This window comes from Chanodichthys erythropterus, chromosome 24 (assembly GCF_024489055.1).
Source record: "Chanodichthys erythropterus isolate Z2021 chromosome 24, ASM2448905v1, whole genome shotgun sequence".
Lineage (NCBI taxonomy): Eukaryota > Metazoa > Chordata > Actinopteri > Cypriniformes > Xenocyprididae > Chanodichthys > Chanodichthys erythropterus.
Window position 1 is genome coordinate 14476867 of NC_090244.1, and position 21251 is coordinate 14498117.

The 21251-nt window shown below is 34.6% G+C and overlaps 2 protein-coding genes across 6 annotated transcripts; one reads left to right on the forward strand and one right to left on the reverse strand.

The window, feature by feature from the left end:
- Window positions 1-3509: 3509 nt before the first annotated feature.
- On the forward strand, window positions 3510-7253 carry rlbp1b (retinaldehyde binding protein 1b). The gene is made up of 7 exons (XM_067380419.1): window positions 3510-3521; window positions 3938-4066; window positions 5105-5309; window positions 5596-5774; window positions 6406-6564; window positions 6925-7035; window positions 7125-7253. The coding sequence occupies exons 1-7, from the start codon at window positions 3510-3512 to the stop codon at window positions 7251-7253; spliced, it is 924 nt and encodes a 307-aa protein (XP_067236520.1).
- Window positions 7254-10225: 2972 nt separating this feature from the next.
- On the reverse strand, window positions 10226-20588 carry abhd2b (abhydrolase domain containing 2, acylglycerol lipase b). 5 transcript variants are annotated; one of them, XM_067379843.1, is made up of 11 exons: window positions 20471-20588; window positions 19946-20006; window positions 16181-16413; window positions 15817-15992; window positions 15411-15578; window positions 13850-14033; window positions 13672-13764; window positions 13393-13494; window positions 13186-13255; window positions 13018-13102; window positions 10226-10837 (listed from the first exon to the last, which is right to left on the reverse strand). In XM_067379843.1, exons 3-11 carry the CDS (start codon window positions 16390-16392, stop codon window positions 10662-10664), a joined length of 1266 nt encoding a protein of 421 aa, XP_067235944.1. In that variant the 5' UTR covers window positions 16393-16413; window positions 19946-20006; window positions 20471-20588; the 3' UTR covers window positions 10226-10661. The 5 variants fall into 5 exon arrangements, with proteins under 5 accessions (XP_067235944.1, XP_067235945.1, XP_067235949.1 ...); XM_067379844.1 differs by having other exon boundaries at window positions 19946-20060; window positions 20471-20559; XM_067379848.1 differs by lacking the exon at window positions 16181-16413.
- Window positions 20589-21251: the final 663 nt, after the last annotated feature.

Consider the following 21251-nt stretch of genomic DNA (forward strand, 5'->3'; position numbering starts at 1 on the left):
TTAACTGGCACATGACAAAGGCTGGATTGAAACTGAAGTAATGGGAGGTCTTTATAGTTCTTTATAAGTCTAAATATTTTGCTTTGGCTGAAACAATATAGGCTGCATAATAACAAATCATTAAATTTATCGTCTTTCCTCTATTTATTGTCATTTCCCTTACCATGGAGCCGTGGAATAGACATTGAGCAGCTCTGGTAGCACAGAGACGGCCATTGTGCTGCAATCGCACTGCTTTAGTAATACAGACCCTCACATTCAAAGGCTAAATCCTGCTTTATAGGATTATAGCCACCCCACCGGTCAATGTATCACTGGGAAACATTGTAGTGACGTGAGAGGGTGAGTGAAAAGCATTCTGGGCTCAAACCACTGGCTTCTTAAAACTTAAAAATTAGTCCCTTTGAAACATATGGCCCAAACTCCTCTATAACGGGTTTTCAGTAAAGGGTTAGTTCACCCAAAAATGAAAATTCTGTCATTTATTACTCACCCTCATGCCGTTTTACACCCGTAAGACCTTCGTTAATCTTCGGAACACAAATTAAGATATTTTAGTTGAAATCCGATGGCTCCGTGAGGCCTGCATAGGGAGCAATGACATTTCCTCTCTCAAGATCCATAAAGGTACTAAAAACACATTTAAATCAGTTCATGTGAGTACAGTGGTTTAATATTAACATTATAAAGCGACGAGAATATTTTTGGTGCGCCAAAAAAAACCAAAATAATGACTTATATAGTGATGGCTGATTTCAAAACAATGCTTCAGGAAGATTCGGAGCACAAGTGAATCAGTGTGTCGAATCTGCTGTTCGGAGCGCCAAAGTCACGTGATTTCAGCCGTTGGCAGTTTGACATGCGATCTGAATCATGATTCGATACACTGATTCATTTGTGCTCCGAATCTTCCTGAAGCAGTGTTTTGAAATTGGCCATCACTAAATAAGTCGTTATTTTTATTTATTTTTTGGCGCTCCAAAAATATTCTCGTCGCTTTATAATGTTAATATTAAACCACTGTACTCACATGAACTGATTTAAATATGTTTTTAGTACCTTTATGGATCTTGAGAGAGGAAATGTCATTGCTGGCTATGCAGGCCTCACTGAGCCATCGGATTTCAACTAAAATATCTTAATTTGTGTTCCGAAGATGAACGAAGGTCTTACGGGTGTAGAACGGCATGAGGGTGAGTAATAAATGACAGAATTTTCATTTTTGGGTGAACTAACCCTTTAAATGCCAAGTGGGAACCCCTTCCTAAAATATAAAGGCAGTTATGTATAAAAGCCCATACAGTAGTAGTAATACAATAATGAAATAATTTGCTTTCAAATTCTCATTGCACTAAACTCATAAGAAATTATTAAAATATTATCTGGGAAATATTTAATTTTTATTTATTATTTTATTATTGTTTATTAAAATAAATTATTATTATTATTCTATAATTAATACCAATACAATTTATTATTATTAATAAAATAAAAATTCTAAATATTTCTACCCACTATTAGTGTTGTTAAATGTTTTCAAATGAATTTTATATAAATTCATAATTTATTTGTGTAGCATTTTGAACAATAATATCATTCCAAAGCAGGTTTATAGAGAATACTCTTTAAAGAGACAACAAAAGCATAAAAATATTCATATGTATTAGTTGCTAAATGTCAAAATCTGTGAATGTCTTTATTTTATTTTTTAATTTTTTTTTTACCCAGTTTAAAAACCGCAATATTTTTTGTAAAACATTTTGTAAAGAAAACTACCTAAAAATACAAGACTTACTGTAAATAATTGTAATCGCTGACTTTTTAAAAAAAAAAATCAAAAAGGATAAGGACTGATGCGTTATTTATGTCCTATAATTATTTTCTAATCTGATTCTAGTGAAAATGCCTACATCTATATCTTGGCATGTGAGAACACAGCTTTGTGTTAAAGGTCTCAACTCAAGGTCTATTTCCAGAGACCGTTCACGTTGCCAGCACATATTTTTCACTGGTGCTGGAACGCAGTCAAATCTTATTGGTCAATGGATTGCCAAATCCTCCTCGTTTAACCTCGAATATTATTAACCTCTATAATAAGTTTAACACATTCCTGTTCACTCCCTTTGTGAATGCTATATTTTTATTCAGTCAAGGTTAGGGCTGGGGGAAGGTTTCTCTTGATTAAAATATTAGAGCCATGATGCTATTGGCTATTGGTCAATGTTCTCTTTGCTCCTTTTCTCAGTGTTTTTGCTGATTAACATTAAATCTGCTCTGCATAATCCCATATGACGCTGTTAATCCATCAGGGGTCACACTACAAATTATTAAAGCCACCTGTTCCTCACCTCACTCAGTTCTGGTGGCTTGAGTAGGTAAGTGTCATTTTCTGCTTAAGATAGTGTGTGATGTTGTTATGTTTGTTTGTTTGTTATGTTGCTTATGTATTGGTATCTTTTAGAATATTGTTATTGATGATGATGATGGATAATACATATTTTTAAAGTGATGGTCATTGTAATGTGGTCAGGTTTTTTAAGAAAACAATTTTTTAATAAGAAGAAAAATCTGTTTTATTTTATTAAATTGGGTTTTATTACTATTTCACTGGTAATATTTTCTTATATTTTATTATTTTGGTATTTTATTACTCTAATAGGGAGTTTTAATAGACTTAATACAAAGTTATACCAAAATCAAGAGATTAATCACAACTATATTGTATTTACAGCCCTATTTTTAACAATACAAAATAAGAAAACAACCTTTTAATATATTTTAATATATACCAAAATAATACAAAATAAAACAAAACGAATTATATATATATATATATATATATATATATATATATATATATATATATATATATATATATATATATATATATATATATATATTTTTTTTTTTTTTTAATTATTATTATTATTTTTTTATTTTGGTATTTTATTACTCTACAAGTGGGTAAAAATATTTAATACAAAGTAAATATTTTGCAGATAATATATTTTAATAACTTCTTTTTCCCTCAGGACAATGACAATATAAAAGCCATTTATTTAATTTCAGAGACATGTTGTCTTTATTATACAATGCTTTTTTTCTCAAACAGTATAAATGAGTGTTTACTTTATACATATAACATTTTATAAAATACATATCTGACTTGCATTTGTAATCATCATATTTAGGGGTCCTGAGCAAGAAAATGTTTGAAAACACAGTGATGAATGCTTAAATTAAATTATTATTTTAAAATGTTCTCTTTTTTTCCACAAAATTTGGTTCATCAGACTAAGTGTTTGTCTTAAATGCCAAGTATAGAAGAACAACTTGTTTGTAATGATGACAGTAGTTTTACCAAGTCACTCAACTTTTATAATTTCTCATGGTTTATAAAAACTGTGATACCTTTATGACATAAAAAGCCTTTTTTGTTGGAATGAAAGCATTTGTCGTGTGATAAATATCTCTCTTTCCACAGAACGTTGCACTGAGCATCTGAAGCAATGGCTGTTGTTGTAAGTACTTATTTTTTACATGTAAAACCACATTTAATGATGCTTACTGACCAAATTATGTTATTATAATAAAGATAACTTTTATTTGCAAAACCCTGTATTTCCCACTAACCTGAAGTCTTAAGACCCTGTTATGTCACACAACGTGATCTCACCCTCTTTCCTTGAAACCTTCACTCATTTGGTGAACAAATGTTTTAAGAACAATGCAGTTTTTGGTGCAGGGATAGAGCTACGAATATTAGCGGCTTATCCCCAATCTCAGACCAGGTTTACTAGGCTTTACGCAATTCATGTGAGTGAGCTTAGCATTGGCCCACACTTGCTTCCATTAATTAGGGCTACTATACTAAACCGTTTGCTTCAAACTCAGGATTAGGATGTTTTCATGAGTTTATCTCCATAACTTTCTACAGAGTGGATCATTCCGGATGGTGTCTGAGGAGGAGCAGGCCCTCAGGGCTAAGCTGGAGCACCTCACGGTCAAAGATCACGGGCCGGTGTTCGGTCCCTGTGCACAAATACCTGACCACACGGTGCAGAAGGTGCGAGCAAGCCTTTAGAAAGTTTGAATGTACAAAATAAACACAATTACACTAAACACAGTACATTTTAGCTGTCTAATTTTAAAAATTTACTATAGCTAATTCACTATTAGCAGTGTTTGCTAAGTCAAGCGATGCTATTTTTAAATTTCAACCACAAAGTGACCACCCAAAAAACACTAGAAACAATCTAGCAAACATCCAGCATCATGGTGGCACAATACTAAACACAGTACATTTTAGCTGTCTAACTATATGAATTTACTATAGCTGATTCACTATTAGCAGTGTTTGCTAAGTCAAGCGATGCTATTTTTAAATTTCAACCACATAATGACCACCCAAAAAACACGAGAAACAATCTAGCAAACGTCCAGCATCATGGTGGCACAACACTAAACACAGTACATTTTAGCTGTCTAACTATATGAATTTACTATAGCTAATTCACTATTAGCAGTGTTTGCTAAGTCAAGCGATGCTATTTTTAAATTTCAACCACATAATGACCACCCAAAAAACACGAGAAACAATCTAGCAAACGTCCAGCATCATGGTGGCACAACACTAAACACAGTACATTTTAGCTGTCTAACTATATGAATTTACTATAGCTAATTCACTATTAGCAGTGTTTGCTAAGTCAAGCGATGCTATTTTTAAATGTCAACCACAAAGTGACCACCCAAAACACCCTAGAAACAATCTAGCAAACATACAGAATCATGGTGGCACAACACTAAACACAGTACATTTTAGCTGTCTAACTATATGAATTTACCATAGCTAATTCACTATTAGCAGTGTTTGCTAAGTCAAGCGATGCTATTTTTAAATTTCAACCACATAGTGCCCACCCAAAACACCCTAGCAAACATACAGCATCATGGTTTGAGAAAATTTAAAAATCTAATTACCATAAACTAGCATCTGCTAGCATTCTAGCGCATTTCTGATTGATGAAAAACTCACTTAAGCTGTTGCTTTAATAACAAATGTTGCATTTTATGTATTCTTTAACTTGAGATGTCATTGTAGGCTAAAGATGAGCTAAATGAGACGGATGAGAAGCGAGTGTCAGCCGTAAAGGAACTAAGAGGTATTATGAAAGAGAAGGCGGATTCTGGAGACGACCTTGCTAAAGGTGTTCAGGACACTTTTGGGGAAAAGCCCGATGACGTGCTGGTGAGGTTCATCCGTGCCAGGAAATATGAAATAAACAGGGCCTATGAACTCATGAAGGGTAAGTAGTTTTGTGAGAGTTTTATTTAGATGATTGCTGCCACCAGAATGCTACTTGCCCTAAAACAGATATTACTACATTGTAATTAATAAATAAATAGCTGTGTAAATTTAAAAAAGTAAGGGTTTATGCTACCTTAGTTTAGTCAACTTGAAATTGTGAAGTTGTACTAAGTGAAAACTTGTATATTTGAGTGGACTAAACTTAAAATTTTAAGGCAGCTTGAACACATACTTTTTTAAGTTGAAACAACAATTTACAGTGTATTGGTTTTATTATCTTAAAGGTTATGTGCGCTTCAGACGGGATTACCCTGAGCTCTTTGAAAACTTGACCCCTGAGGCTGTCCGCAGCACCATTGAGGCCGGATACCCAGGGATCCTGTCGAGCAGAGATAAATATGGCCGTGTGGTGCTGCTCTTCAACATTGAGAACTGGGATTATGAGGAGATCACCTTCGATGAGGTGATTTTATTTTTCAGTGATAATAAGCTAAGCTGGTAGTAGGAATGTACATTTTTATTATTATTCATAAAATTTACATTACCATTCAGAAGTTTGGTTACATAAGGATGCATTAAATTGATCAAAAGTGACGGTAAAGACTTCAACATTGTTAATTCTATTTCAAATGAATGTTTTGAACTTTCTATTAATCAAAGAATCCTGAAAAAAGTGTCATGGTTTCCACTAAAATACTAAGCAGTTTTCAACACTGATAATAATAAGAAATGTATCTTGAGCAGCAAATCAGCATATTACAATGATTTCTGAAGGATCATGTGACACTGAAGACTGGAGTAATAATGCAAAAAATGTAGCTTTGCATCACAGGAATAAATTACATTTTAAAATTTATTCAAATAAAAAAAAGTTATTTTAAATTGTAATAATTTTTTACAATTTTACTGTATTTTTGATCAATTTTTTTGTATTTATATTTCTTATATATTATTTATTTTTTTTACTTAAATGTTATTTCAATACAAATATATTGTATTATTTATTTTTCATGGTATAAAATGATGGCATCTTTTTCTTGCTGAAAAAAAAACCCCACACAAATCAAAATGTATTGAAATTGTGTTTGCTCCAGATCCTCAGAGCCTATTGTGTGATCCTGGAGAAGCTTCTGGAAAACGAGGAGACTCAGATCAACGGGTTTTGCATCATTGAAAACTTCAAGGGTTTCACTATGCAGCAAGCCTCCGGCATCAAACCCACAGAGCTGAAGAAAATGGTGGACATGCTGCAGGTGACACAAAGACTTTTATTACAATAAATCCAAGTAGCATACATTGAAAGATAGAAAGATATATCAATATATATATATATATATATATATATATATATATATATATATATATATATTTATATAATTACCAAACTCAACAGTGTGATATTCAAAAACAACAAAAATTCATTGTGCCACCTCCTTATAATTACTAGTAACTGAAAACTTGTATGTAATACTGCAACCATGCCACTAGGTGCCATCATAAGTCCAGGATGACAGGAAAACAACATTGAATGCAATGTTTACAAACACAATAAATGTACGTCCATCTTTACATATCCTAATTGCTTAAATTTAATTTCCGTTTCTATATGACAGGATTCTTTCCCTGCACGTTTCAAAGCAGTGCACTTTATCCACCAGCCCTGGTACTTCACCACCACCTACAATGTGGTCAAACCCCTGATGAAGAGCAAACTGCTGGAAAGGGTGAATTTTGTTTATCGCAGAGAATTAATTGGGAAATAATAGATAATAAATAATGATTCCAATGATTTTGACCTTCTTTGTCTTTGAAGGTGTTTGTCCACGGTGATGAGCTGGAGAACTACTACAAGGAGTTTGATTCTGAAATCCTGCCTTCAGACTTTGATGGGAAAGGCCCCAAATATGACGGCAAGGTCACAGCAGCACATCTTTTTGACTAAGCACTTTTTATCCATCACTGTACCAGAATGTGACAGTGTGTTGTTTTAGTTGTATTGTATTACAGAATGATCGAATATGTTTTTTTCTGAGAGTGAACTCAGCAGCATAGAGATTTTCCCGTTCCAAACAGCCATCCTCAGAGGAAAAGTCTCCAGAGATGTCATCAAAGAGGAATGAAAACAGATAAGGTCTGTTAGTTCTGCGACTCTTCATTCTATAAGAGTGCTTGGCATTCCTTGCTAATCTGGGGCAGGGCCATTTCCAAATTTACCCCAAAACATAGATATTCTTCTGGAACGTATGGAAGATGACAGAGTCCAGACATTTCTGTTGTTTCTCTTGTTAACTGATGATGGAAAAATACTCGAACCAGTCAATGTTAAAAGCATATTTGCAAGAATATATTATGTTCCAAATGTATAACTTACTATATTAAAGTGCACACTTACAATGACAACTTTATTACATTATCATGTATTTCCTTCAAAAGAAAATAAATTAAAAAACATTTGGAATGTCAAACATTGTGCTTGAGTGCTTTTTCTGGACATGAAAATTTATGGCATTGATGATGGCTTGAAAAATTAAGTAATAAAAAATAAAAATCTTTAAGCCATCTGAAAGATACAAACAGTGGGTAAGGAAAGTATTCAGACCCCCTTAAATTTTTCACTCTTTGATATATTGTGGCCATTTGCTAAAATCATTTAAGTTCATTTTTTTCCTCATTAATGTACTAACAGCACCCCATATTGACAGAAAAACACATTTTTGCAGATTTATTAAAAAAGAAAAACTGAAATATCACATGGTCCTAAGTATTCAGACCCTTTGCTCAGTATTTAGTAGAAGCACCCTTTTGATCTAATACAGCCATGAGTCTTTTTGGGAAAGATGCAACAAGTTTTTCACACCTGGATTTGGGGATCCTCTGCCATTCCTCCTTGCAGATCCTCTCCAGTTCTGTCAGGTTGGATGGTAAATGTTGGTGGACAGCCATTTTTAGGTCTCTCCAGAGATGCTCAATTGGGTTGAAGTCGGGGCTCTGGCTGGGCCATTCAAGAACAGTCACAGAGTTGTTGTGAAGCCACTCCTTCGTTATTTTAGCTGTGTGCTTAGGGTCATTGTCTTGTTGGAAGGTAAACCTTCGGCTCAGTCTGAGGTCCTGAGCACTCTGGAGAAGGTTTTCCTCCAGGATATCCCTGTACTTGGCCGCATTCCTCCACATTCAGTCTTCCTGTCCCCAGTCTTGCTGCCACCACCATGCTTCACTGTTGGGACTGTATTGGACAGGTGATGAGCAGTGCCTGGTTTTCTCCACACATACCACTTAGAATTAAGGCCAAAAAATTCTATCTTGGTCTCATCAGACCAGAGAATCTTATTTCTCACCATCTTGGCAAACTCCATGCAGGCTTTCATGTGTCTTGCACTGAGGAGAGGCTTCCGTCGGGCCACTCTGCCATAAAGCCCCGACTGGTGGAGGGCTGCAGTGATGGTTGACTTTCTACAACTTTCTCCCATCTCCCGACTGCATCTCTGGAGCTCAGCCACAGTGATCTTTGGGTTCTTATAGCTCAGTTTGGCTGGACGGCCAGTTCTAGGAAAGGTTCTGGTCATCCCAAACATCTTCAATTTAAGGATTATAGAGGCCACTGTGCTCTTAGGAATCTTAAGTGCAGCAGAAATTTGTAACCTTGGCCAGATCTGTGTCTTGTCACAATTCTGTCTCTGAGCTCTTCAGGCAGTTCCTTTGACCTCATGATTCTCATTTGCTCTGGCATGCACTGTGAGCTGTAAGGTCTTATATAGACAGGTGTGTGGCTTTCCTAATCAAGTCCAATCAGTATAATCAAACACAGCTGGACTCAAATGAAGGTGTAGAACCATCTCAAGGATGATCAGAAGAAATGGACAGCACCTGAGTTAAATATATGAGAGTCACAGCAAAGGGTCTGAATACTTAGGACCATGTGATATTTCAGTTTTTCTTTTTTAATGAATCTGCAAAAATGTCAACAATTCTGTATTTTTCTGTCAATATAGGGTACTGTGTGTACATTAATGAGGAAAAAAAAAACTTTATGATAAATGATTTTAGCAAATGGCTGCAATATAACAAAGAGTGAAAAATTTAAGGGGGTCTGAATACTTTCTGTACCCACTGTAACCTTAAGACCTAAAGTTGATCATCAGCCTCAGGACGTCAAACTAAATAATATATGTGCTGTTTTATTTTCCATTCATTTTATATGGAGATAATAATGCAACCTTGTTACAAAATGTTATACATGTTTTTACACATTACAAAAACAAGCAAATATAGACCATTAAAATAACATTTAATTAATTGAAGCAAATTATAATTTATTATAATAATTTTTAAATTATGTTGGCTTGGCAAAGCCAACATATTGATATTCTACTTAAAGTCCCTGTAAAATCATATTAAAATATGTGTTCTGAGTTTGTCACACGACAGAAAAAATGTGTTTTTAACCACCCAGCCAAATTTGAATGATTAAAAAAAATCGCTAAGTAAATTAAATAAGTTTTCAAAATCGTGTAAAACTGAAACCTGAAACCACACCCACTCGCGAGAGCTGCCGTCTCAAATTACTTGTCTAATGAGTCAAACATACTGATTATATATTATACATTCGCTAGAATAGTTCAAACTGGCATTATTTATTTCTTTGTGGCCGAACAGACATGTACTTTGGCTCTTTTGCCACAGGCTGCCCATCAAGGCTTTTGCCAAGCCAACATCAAAGTTTGTTTACGAACATTATCTTCTAGTTTAATTTAAATAAAACTAAAAGTAGTTTAAATAGTAAATGAGTTAGGATTGGATATTGTATGTTTCCAGTTAGATACTTTTGAGAAGAGATTTTATGTGGTTATCATTCAATGCCAATTCAAGACGTGAGTTAAAACGAGTGCAATAAAAACACTATGTCATTGTTCTTACCTTGGTTTAATGTTACAATGAAAGCAAATAATTGGACATGTATATTTAGAAGTCTAATATAACACAACATTGACAGAGAATTAAAAGAAAAACATATTTTCAGGTTGGACATAAGACATTTCATAAATGCAGACCTAAGTCATCCACATAGTAATAAAACTGTGAGGCCAACAGAACTGTTTTCCACAAGGTTTCTTTTTAAAAACATGTTAGGAATCCTTCTGCACAGTTTGTCCAGCTTTGTAGCAATACACCACTGACATCTGACTCAACTTAACAGTCGGTGTAATTTACTGTATGTGCTTCCTCTCAAATTCCTTCTTGAAGGTCAGAGCAAACTCTGGTGAGTCAAACCTTTAGAAACCATCATCTAACCTCAACTCAGAGCGAACAAGCAAAACTCCATAAAGTGTTATGCTTTGTGTTGCAGACTGCATTATTTTTCCTTCTGGCACTGCGGCCTGTGCTTCTCCCACTGGCAGATAGCATTGGCGTAACTGACTATGACTTTGTCCATCCAGGAAAGGGGTTGAGGAAAAAGAACGGCACCTTCAAAGAAGCCGAGATGACCTCCATGGAGTGTCAGTGCAAAGATCACATTTTCCTTTTTTTCTGCGAGGAAACAGTAAAGATTAACAGTCTTTTTAAAGAAGCATAAATGCAATACAAATAAAAATGTGCTAAAAAGATTCGACTCATAAGAGTCATTCATTCGGGAGTCAAACAACACTGGTCATGGTGTATGATTTTTATTAAATAAAAAGTACAAATAAAGTCATTATTTATATATAATTTTACATATATTATTTTGCGCCTGCTGCAGCCATGATACGGCAGCAAAGTTCCTTGATTATTACGCCGAAATGAAAGTATAGTTCCTAGCCATATCAGCCTAGAAAATCACAACTTTTCATTTTCTGTCGGTCTTAGTACACGATTTAACTACAGAAGAGTCAAGTTTTAAATAGGAAAAATATCAAAACTCTTTGGTCATTTTTAAGCGCGATGCTAACGGTCTAATCAGATTCAATGAACTATGCTAAGCTATGCTAAAAGTGGTACCGCCAGAGATCGGCTGAATGGATTCGAAAACGGTAAAACTCAACTGTTTAACTCTAGGGGAGTTGGAAAATGAGCCTATTTTCAAAAAAAGTGGAGTGTTCCTTTAAGTATGACACTTAAGGCGTGATTTCCCCTTAACTAAGGGAATGACTTAAGGGTGTTGCATATAATCTCTTAAACTGTTCACTTAGGTAAGGGAAACCGATAAGTGTTTCACGACAGCAACCCAGGTTTTGCCGTTATAAAATTCTACTGTTGCCATGGACACGTTATTTGTTAATACATATCGTGGTAAGTTTCCACAGAAAACAACATAAGATGGATAAGGAAAACAAAAAAGAAAACCAAATATGAAAGAAACCGACCAGATGAAAAACTCAAATTGATAGTTTACTCAAAATTGAGATTTCTGCCGTCATTCACTCACCCTCATGTCGTTCCAAACCCAAGACTTTCATTCATCTTTGGATAACAAATAAAGATATTTTTAATATTCTCTCATCATTTATGTCCATTTATTGAAAAACATCCATATGATTACGGCTGTGACGGAAGCTCAAACGTGCGTGCAAGAACCAAATGAGGCTTGTTTTTGCGTGTGATGTACGCACGTTTGCCCTTCCGTTGACCATATAAGATATGTGCTACATTTGTGATCTCATCAATGTTTATGTGAATAAACTGCTAAAGTTTATCATATAAAACGGTCGATCGTGTCTTGTTAGAAGACTTGGATTGAACCTGCTCACTCCGTGTAACACTTAAGGTGAAGTTTTCCTAACCTTATGTTATACTTAGGAAAATGACGGTTAAGGGGCTTTATGCAACACTTAAGGGATTAAGTGAAAAATACATACTTAAGGGAAATTCTTAGGGTTTATGACATTTCATCTAAAGAAACCCTTAAGTAATACTTAACTGTTATTTTCTGCAACACCCTTAAGTTTAAGGGAAACATAAGGGCGATCTTAAGGGAAAATTACACTTAAGGTGCTTTATGCAACCGGGCACTGAAGATTAGGTAACACGTATTTCCTTTGTGCGAAGCAGACTTGTTAATAGGGATTCACTGTTGGATCTTTCACCTGAGGCTTAGAGGAAGAAGCTGACGGCAGTAATCTGATAAATAAACACAGAGGGAAGGATCAGATGGCCTTAAAAAATTCAGCACAAGTGTCAAATGCAGGATCTTAGACTCTGTGCTGAGAATCTTAATAGGTGCCTAAAAGCACTATTAGGCCATATGTGTCGAAAACGCATGGCCTTTTGCATTACAGGGCTGATTATGTTTCAGACAATTTTTATTGAAATGTTGGTAACACTTTACAATAAGGTCTGATTTGTAACATTAGTTCTGTCATGACAACTCTCGGGTTGTGTTTGACATGGTAATGGATATGACAATGTTGATATGTTTGGTCGTGGTGCAATAGATCTGCTACACTGCTGCTGCAGAGCAAGCACAGCAAACACTTGCTATTGCCAATACATACACGACACATTGCTGTGAGCGAGTAAGACATGCTGCTGCTGTACAATATAGCGTACATGAATTACCTATAGCAGATTTATACAGGTGGAGCTGGGGAAGGTGGTTATTCTAAAGTATTACTGAAATGTTCAAGTGAAATGGAAAGCGATAATCTGCAATCTGTCCTTCAGTGGATAAACATGTTTAATAATAAAACAGATAAATAATATAATAAAATAGATTATTGAATATATAATACCTGCTAGTGTGCGAGGTATCGTCAGCAGTGACTGGTGGACTAATGGATCATCTGAAGAGTTCACCAACAGGAGAGGAACGCTGATCTGACATCATAAGAGATAAGGTTTTCATAAATACTGCCAAATAATATGAATTAATATGATCTGCTTTCAACAAGATTACTTACATTGTGAATATAATGCACACAGCTTTCCTTCTCGTAGTACTCCTTTAAAGAGTTGTGTCCATGAAACTTCCTAATAGAGAAAAAACATTATAGGCACATAAGCTGCAGTCTGTCCTGAATAACACTGAGCTATCTCACATCTAAATGTCCCTCAGTATTAATGCTTTAATGCAGGTCAGTATTGTCTCATGAAAGCTTTTGAAGTACCTCATAATGTTGTCATCAATCTGCATGAGTGAGGTGGCTGTATACAGATGGCTAAGGTCAGCTGACTCCATTTTGCTAGAGCTCATACCAAATAAACTTACCCTACAGGACAGATTTATTTGAATTTGTTACACATGCTCAGCAAATAAAAGATTGTGTCATTCTGAAGTGGTTTATTTTGTGAGAATAATTAGTTCACTGTACACTGACCCCAGAATGCAGTGTTTGACAAATCAGAATCAAATTAAATAGAGCCACACAATAAATGAAAATACTAACCTGTGAGAGAGAATGATTTTTTTCATGTTGTCTGCCATGAGGAAGTTGTACAGCCTTCTGCACTGATCCCACTGTAAAAATGTCTCCTGAGCCCTAATCACAAATATACAGAATAGAAAACACTAATCAAAACACTTCCTATTAAGTGTTTTATATTAAGTGTACAATCATTTCTCACCTCAGAGCACTATATCCCTGGCAGACACTGACGCAGCACAGCACTCTCTCCTGATTGGCTGGATTCTCACCCAGGTACTTGCAGGCAATGTTTCCTCCCAGACTGAAGCCCACCACAATGAGCTGAGTTTGTGGGAATGTGCGTTTAATGTAGCCCACCATGGCTGAAAACTCCCAGGTACAGCCTTCAACATAGTGTTACATAATAAACCAAAGACAAACAACACAGACATATATATATATATATATATATATATATATATATATATATATATACATACACACACACACACACACACACACACACATACATACATGCGTACATATATTATTTAAATATAAGTTTATAAATAAGTTGTTAAGTAAATAATTAGACATTTTAAAAACATGGTTAATATATATAAATATATATATATATATATATATAAAATCATTTAAAATGTTATATATATATACATTTTAAGAAAAACATTTAAAAAAAATAAAAATAAATATATATATATATATATATATATATATATATATATATATATATATATATATATATATATATATATATAGTCATTCAAAATATAATATATAACTGCTCTTCAGGCAGTTCCTTTGACCTCATGATTCTCATTTGCTCTGACATGCACTGTGAGCTGTAAGGTCTTATATAGACAGGTGTGTGGCTTTCCTAATCAAGTCCAATCAGTATAATCAAACACAGCTGGACTCAAATGAAGGTGTAAAACCATCTCAAGGATGATCAGAAGAAATGGACAGCACCTGAGTTAAATATATGAGTGTCACAGCAAAGGATCTGAATACTTAGGACCATGTGATATTTCAGTTTTTCTTTTTTAATAAATCTGCAAAAATGTCAACAATTCTGTGTTTTTCTGTCAATATGGGGTGCTGTGTGTACATTAATGATGAAAAAAATGAACTTAAATGATTTTAGCAAATGGCTGCAATATAACAAAGAGTGAAAAATTTAAGGGGGTCTGAATACTTTCCGTACCCACTGTATGTATGTGTGTATATATATATATATATATATATATATATATATATATATATATATATATATATATATATATATATATATATATATATATATATACATATATATTGCAGTATTATATATACATTGCATACTGTAAAACTTACTTAAAATACTGTAATTTTTATATACTGTATATATAATCATTCAAAATGTTTTAAATATATATTCAATACATATATATATATATATATATATATATATATATATATAATTAACTTAACCATGTTTTTAAAATGTATAATTATTTACTTATATGATTTGAACAGCTTATTTATATACTTAACATATATTATATTATATGTACATATATACTTATATTTAAATAATATATGTACTCATGTATGTATATATATAATTATTTACTTATATGATTTGATATATAAATTTTTTTTAAATAATTATTTTAGTAATATATATCTTTTTAATGTATCTAATGATGAATTAATTGTGAACAACTGCCTGATTGTTTATCACAAGCATGCTTGCTTCAAAACAAACACACGTGGCTTACCGTAGGTGAACATCCTCGGGGAAGTCAGCTCAATGTTTGGTAGTGCTCCAAGATGGTTGAGAACGGAGCACCTGTAGCCTTGTTTCTGGGAATAATCCACAAAGGTCCGTATATAATGCTTCTCACTATGGTTTCCAATCCCAGGGCAGATCACCATGGTGATGTCATCTGTGATGAGACAGAGACAGATAAACTCCAGTAACAGTAGGAGCAACACCTTTCCCTCTCCAGAGGAATTGTCTTAATCATAAGCACCCTTAGTAGTTGGGAACAACAGGCTGTCAAGGTCTAAAAAATGACAAAAATGCACCATAAAAGCAAGTAATCCGTGTAATTTGTGTACAACATTCCAACCTTTGTGTGTTTTTTGGGACAACTATCTATCCAATGCAAAACCCTAGCTCACCTCCTGTGCTGTGGATGCCCTGTGGCTCAAACAGGTCAAAGGTGGCAGTGGCTCCATCTTGCATGGGAAGGTATTTACGGAGCCCACAAGGTTTAGGGGACTTCACCCTTCCCATCTTCCCATAAAGAGCAGTCTGGAGATGTCCACTCTTTCCCCATAACAAGGGAGGGATGTACCTGGATGCATGGGGTAATAGTTATAAAGTGTAGTTCAAAAGCGGGGTGTCCAAACCTGCTCCTGGAAGGCCACTGTCCTGCTCCAGCCCTTATTAAACACACCTAAAACCAGCTAATCAAGACAGATGGCCATGTCTGAGAAATCAGCTGAAAGATGACAAGAAGGTCTTCTAGGCCACAGCACTCACTCTTTGGTTAGAACAGGGCAAGACTTCAGCAGGTAGCGATTGAGAGGGGTATCCTGACAGGTGATGTCAGGGGCCGCCGTGGGACACTTGAGGTTCAGGCTCCGAACTATGACATACAGCACCGTAGCTACAGCAGCCAGCTTCACGCCATCAAACATGGCAGGCATCTCAGGAGAGATGGTGTGGACGTCTGCCTCCATTTGGGTACTCATGGTGGATTAGTTTACTGATAGCTGATTAGTGGGGGGAAAAAATAATAAAAGGAAATAATCTTTAATAAATAATCTAAAAGGAAATAATCTAATCTTAACTTAAATGCATACACAATATACATAAGCACATTTATATATAAAAAGTCTAAGTGTAAGTAACAGTCTTGAGATTGTAAAAGAGTCTCATTAAAAAAAGAAAGAAAGAAATGTTGGCTTAAGTAAATTATTAAAGGTGCTAAAGAGGATCTTTTCGTCAACTGAGAAACCAAAGACTGTTAGTGAGTTTTTTAAATGAGCGTAAGAACAGCCCCCACTCCTTCACAGCTCATTTCAAAGGAACGCCTCCCAAAACTTGAGTATTGGAACATGAGTGTTTACCACCGGCATTCGCTGTGTCGTGTTAGTGGATTCATTATGTCGGACTCACCCAGGGCTGGACTGGGACAAAAAAATGGCCCTGGCATTTTTGCTCAGACCGGCCCACCACAATCGGTCGGACACTACCCACCAGAGTATTACAATTATTTGGTAGAGTTATTAAAAGTACACTTAGTAAGAGTAGGATTTCTAGATGGACAATGTGCTCCATGATATAAAAGCTAACCCTTAGAACGTCTGATAATTCTATAAAGAATTAAAAAAAAAAATTTTTTTTCAATGAAACAGACAGCAGAAAAACTATAATTTACAATTACAAATATACTTTGTTTTAAAGAGCACAAACCCCTGTTTAAGAATCAAACATTTACCTCTCATTGTTTAGATACTCCCCATTAAAAACAATGAAAAAGAAAACTATACTACCAAATTACTCACAAAAAACGTCCTAATAAAATGATAAGAATGCTATTCTCTTGCCATAAACAACCAAGTGTTCACACCAGAGTAATAGGGTACAAGAGCTACAAAACATAACTTTTTATAGCCGAAAAGTGAGATCTAGTAGACCATCATCACGACTAACAGCTATAAATAGACACCTATAGTCTCGTTGTGAAATAAACACATCATCAGTAATATTACATTATAATAATAACCTGATTTTTTTTTTTTTTTTTTTTTGAAAAATCAAATTGCATCATTTCAGGTTTTTCTATAAGAAGGGCCGTTACTGCATAAGTGAACTCTGATAGCTACAAGGGCACTGCTACAAAAAACAGTGCAAAACAACTTTTGCTGTGCTATTTGACTTTAGCTGACTGAGTGACCAGTGCAGTATAGGTGACAGTCTGACTTCATATTAACGACGACGATTATGTTGTCTTATAATATTCATTCATTTAAGCATCATCGTCGTCGTCGTCGCATCATGAGTCCATCACTGTTAATCATGTAACTACCCTGCTTACCGCTTCTATTATACTCTCCTGCTTACTCTGTCCCTCATTGGCTTCACTGCTCTTCTGCCTTACAGGTCTCCTCCATGTTCTTCTATGTTCACCTGTTTTTGCACGTCAGGTACTGTAAGTTTGGAAACTGAAGCTATAGTAACCGCACTAAACATGCCTGTAATTTTTGCACGTTGAGGCATCAACCTCTACATTTTTTTGATTTTTTTTTTTGCCCGCAACTTCTCCGCACCCCCCTTGCACTTGCACTTTTGTTTCTCCATCCTCCTAATCCACAGATGTTCTGGCGAAACAGAGGGGACGGAGTGGAGTCTGTTAAGAGATGTGATTGGGCCAGCCCAGTGTCAGTATGGAAAATGAACCAATGGGCCGCTGTCCCTGCTTTATGGGCCGGTCGTTGGTCAATTTTATGTTTATTAAAAAAAAATCATATCATATAGCGGCCCAGCCCTCAAGTGCGTCGGCCCACCGGGCATTTGCCCGGTATGCCAGATTACCAGTCCAGGCCTGGACTCACCGCAGGTAACTGTGGAGTGTGGAAAGTTACTGAAGCGCGCAGCCGCGCACGTCTCTCACAAGGAATGTCATGGCAGTGATTGACAAGCCAGAGGGCCAATCGTTTACGTGATGATCGCATAAACGATTGGCTGATGTTTTTAAGGCCCTACCTCGTGCACAGATGATGTATATTAATATTATTCCTTTCAGTGCACCTCATAAATAGTCTTTTATCAGTTAGTAAAGACAGTTTCAAGTAATATTGCAAAAATGTATAAAACAAAACATCCTCTATAGCACCTTTAATATATTTAAAAACAAAATAAAAGTAGGTGTGGCATAACCAAAATGCAGCTATTTTGTCACATATTTAAAATATCACTTATACGTTTTTGTTCAGATCAAATGGAATAAGCCCAAGAAACCATCTCAATATTTATGAAATCAGGTGTAGAAATGTACGCATTGAAAAATCAGTCATAGTATCATTTTTTTTTAGAAAATTGTAAAAATATTTTTCAACCATGAAAACAAAAATTACATATCTAAAAACTTGCCACGTGTCTTAAACTAGATTTTAAAAATAGTTCTCCTTTTTAGCATCTTATTTCATTTGTCATTGATTTATATATACACACCTGAACAGACAAACATGCATATCTAGTCATCTAGTCATATATATATTCATTTATTTATTTATTTTACAGTTAAAGGTAAGATTTTTTTTGTTTTTAAAAGAAGTCTGTTCTGCTCACCAAGGCTTTGTTTATCTGATCCAAAATACAGCAAAAACAGTAATATACTGTGAAATATTTTTACAATTTAAAATAACTGTTTTCTGTTCGAATATATTTTATAAAGTAATTTATTCCTGTGATGCAAAGCTGTATTTTCAGTATCATTACTCCAGTCTTCAGTGTCACATAATCCTTCAGAAATCATTCTAATATGCTGATTTGCTGCTCAAGAAACATTTATTATTATTATCAATGTTGAAAACAATTTCTTTCAGGATTATTTAATGAATAGAAAGTTCAAAAGAACAGCATTTATCTGAAATAGAAAGCTTTTGTAACATTATCACTACCGTTCAAAAGTTTGGGGTCAGTAAGAGTTTTTTATTTATTTATTTTTTGGGGGAAATAAATGAAAGAAATTATTAATATTTTTATTCAGCAAGGATGCATTAAATTGACAGTATAGACATTTATAATGTTGCAAAAGCTTTATATTTCAGATAAATGCTGTTCTTTTGAATTTTCTATTCATCAAATAATCCTGAAAAAAAAATTGTACACAACTGTTTTCAACATTGATAATAATAATAATAAATGTTTCTTGAGCAGCAAATCAGCATATTAGAATGATTTCTGAAGGATCATGTGACACTGAAGACTGGAGTAATGATGCTGAAAATTCAGCTTTGATCACAGAAATAAATTGCATTTTAAAATATATTCAAATAGAAAACAGGTATTTTAAATTGTAAAAATTATTAAAAATGAAAATGAAGCCTTTTTGAGCAGAACAGACTTCTTTTAAAAACATTTAAAAAATCTTATCGTTCAAAAACTTCTGACCAGTAGTGTATATGTATAGGTATGTATGTATATATTATATATATATATATATATATACATACATACATATATAAGACAATGCACATATAATATTGCACATAGAATGCTAATAAATTCATACCACACCTTGACTCTTGAAAAATCAGTGCTGGGTTACAGAGCAGCTCCTGAATCTCAGTGTTCAGTCCTACAGAAAAACAGGCACTTTACTGACACAGATGTGTCATCCACTCAAAGTATCCTGCATCATGCAAGAGTTACAGGCGGTTAGTGACAGACAAGAGCTCTTGAAGTGCTTGCTACTGTGTACATCCATAGAATTAAGCATACTTCACACATCAACATTTATATGTCAAAGTGTTACTTAACATTACGCAGCCGGAAAATTACCATTCATTTTGTTCTTGTACCAAACTTTTTAAAGATATAAAAAAAATAAACAGAATATTTTTCGAATTCTTATTTATTATTGAAGTTTGTTATGTGCACATTTGAGTAATGGCGAACGTGTACTGGTTATAAGACAATAGAGGACGCGTTGCGAAATGTATGCATTGTTTGTTGTACGCAAATGCTATATTAATAGAATATAGGCAGCCTAACTATATCGAATCAACATGCAAAAAAAAACCCCCAAAAAACAACGCACACCTTGTTTTCAAAGTTGTCCAGAGACTCCTCTGTGCCGCTGCTCTTGACATCTTCACTGTATTCAAAGACATCATACAGCTGCATCGTCATTCACTTTACACCCAGCAACTGGAGCGCGTCTTCATTCGTGCCCTCTGATTGGAGCAGCGTCAGAATGACGTCGGGTTCGGCGCGCCAACAGTGCTATTGATATTCATCTGGTTATCACTGTGCACTAGAATTACAATAGCGTCAACTTCACTGTCATTCAATAGGTGTTTCCTGACGTCAACAAAAGGTACAAAGAAGTTATACTTAAGTTGAAGTTGAAGTAGGAGTCAAAATATTTAACCAAGAATATATTTAAAGGGATAGTTCAGCCAAAAATGAAAATTCTGTCATCATTTACTTACCCTCAAGTTGAATTTCTTTCTTCTGCTGAACACAGATTTTGGACCAAACAGTTGTGGGTTTGGTATATTCTTTCAAAATATCTTCTTTTGTGTTCAGCAGAAGAAAGAAATTCATACAGGTTTGGAACAACTTGAGGGTGAGAAAATGATGACCGAATTTTCATTTTTGGCTGAACTATCCCTTTAAGTAAAAGTTTAAAGTTTAACAAGTAATTGGTGACCTGTTTAAGCATTTAAAAGTAAAAGTAACCTGTTAATGTCAAATTTATGAAATGCAGAAACGTAAACAATTAACTTTATTCTCCATTAATAGCTTTCATTATCAATATTACAAACAGTGTGTTAATTGGTAATTGCCACAAGATGGCAGGATACAACTGAAAACACAC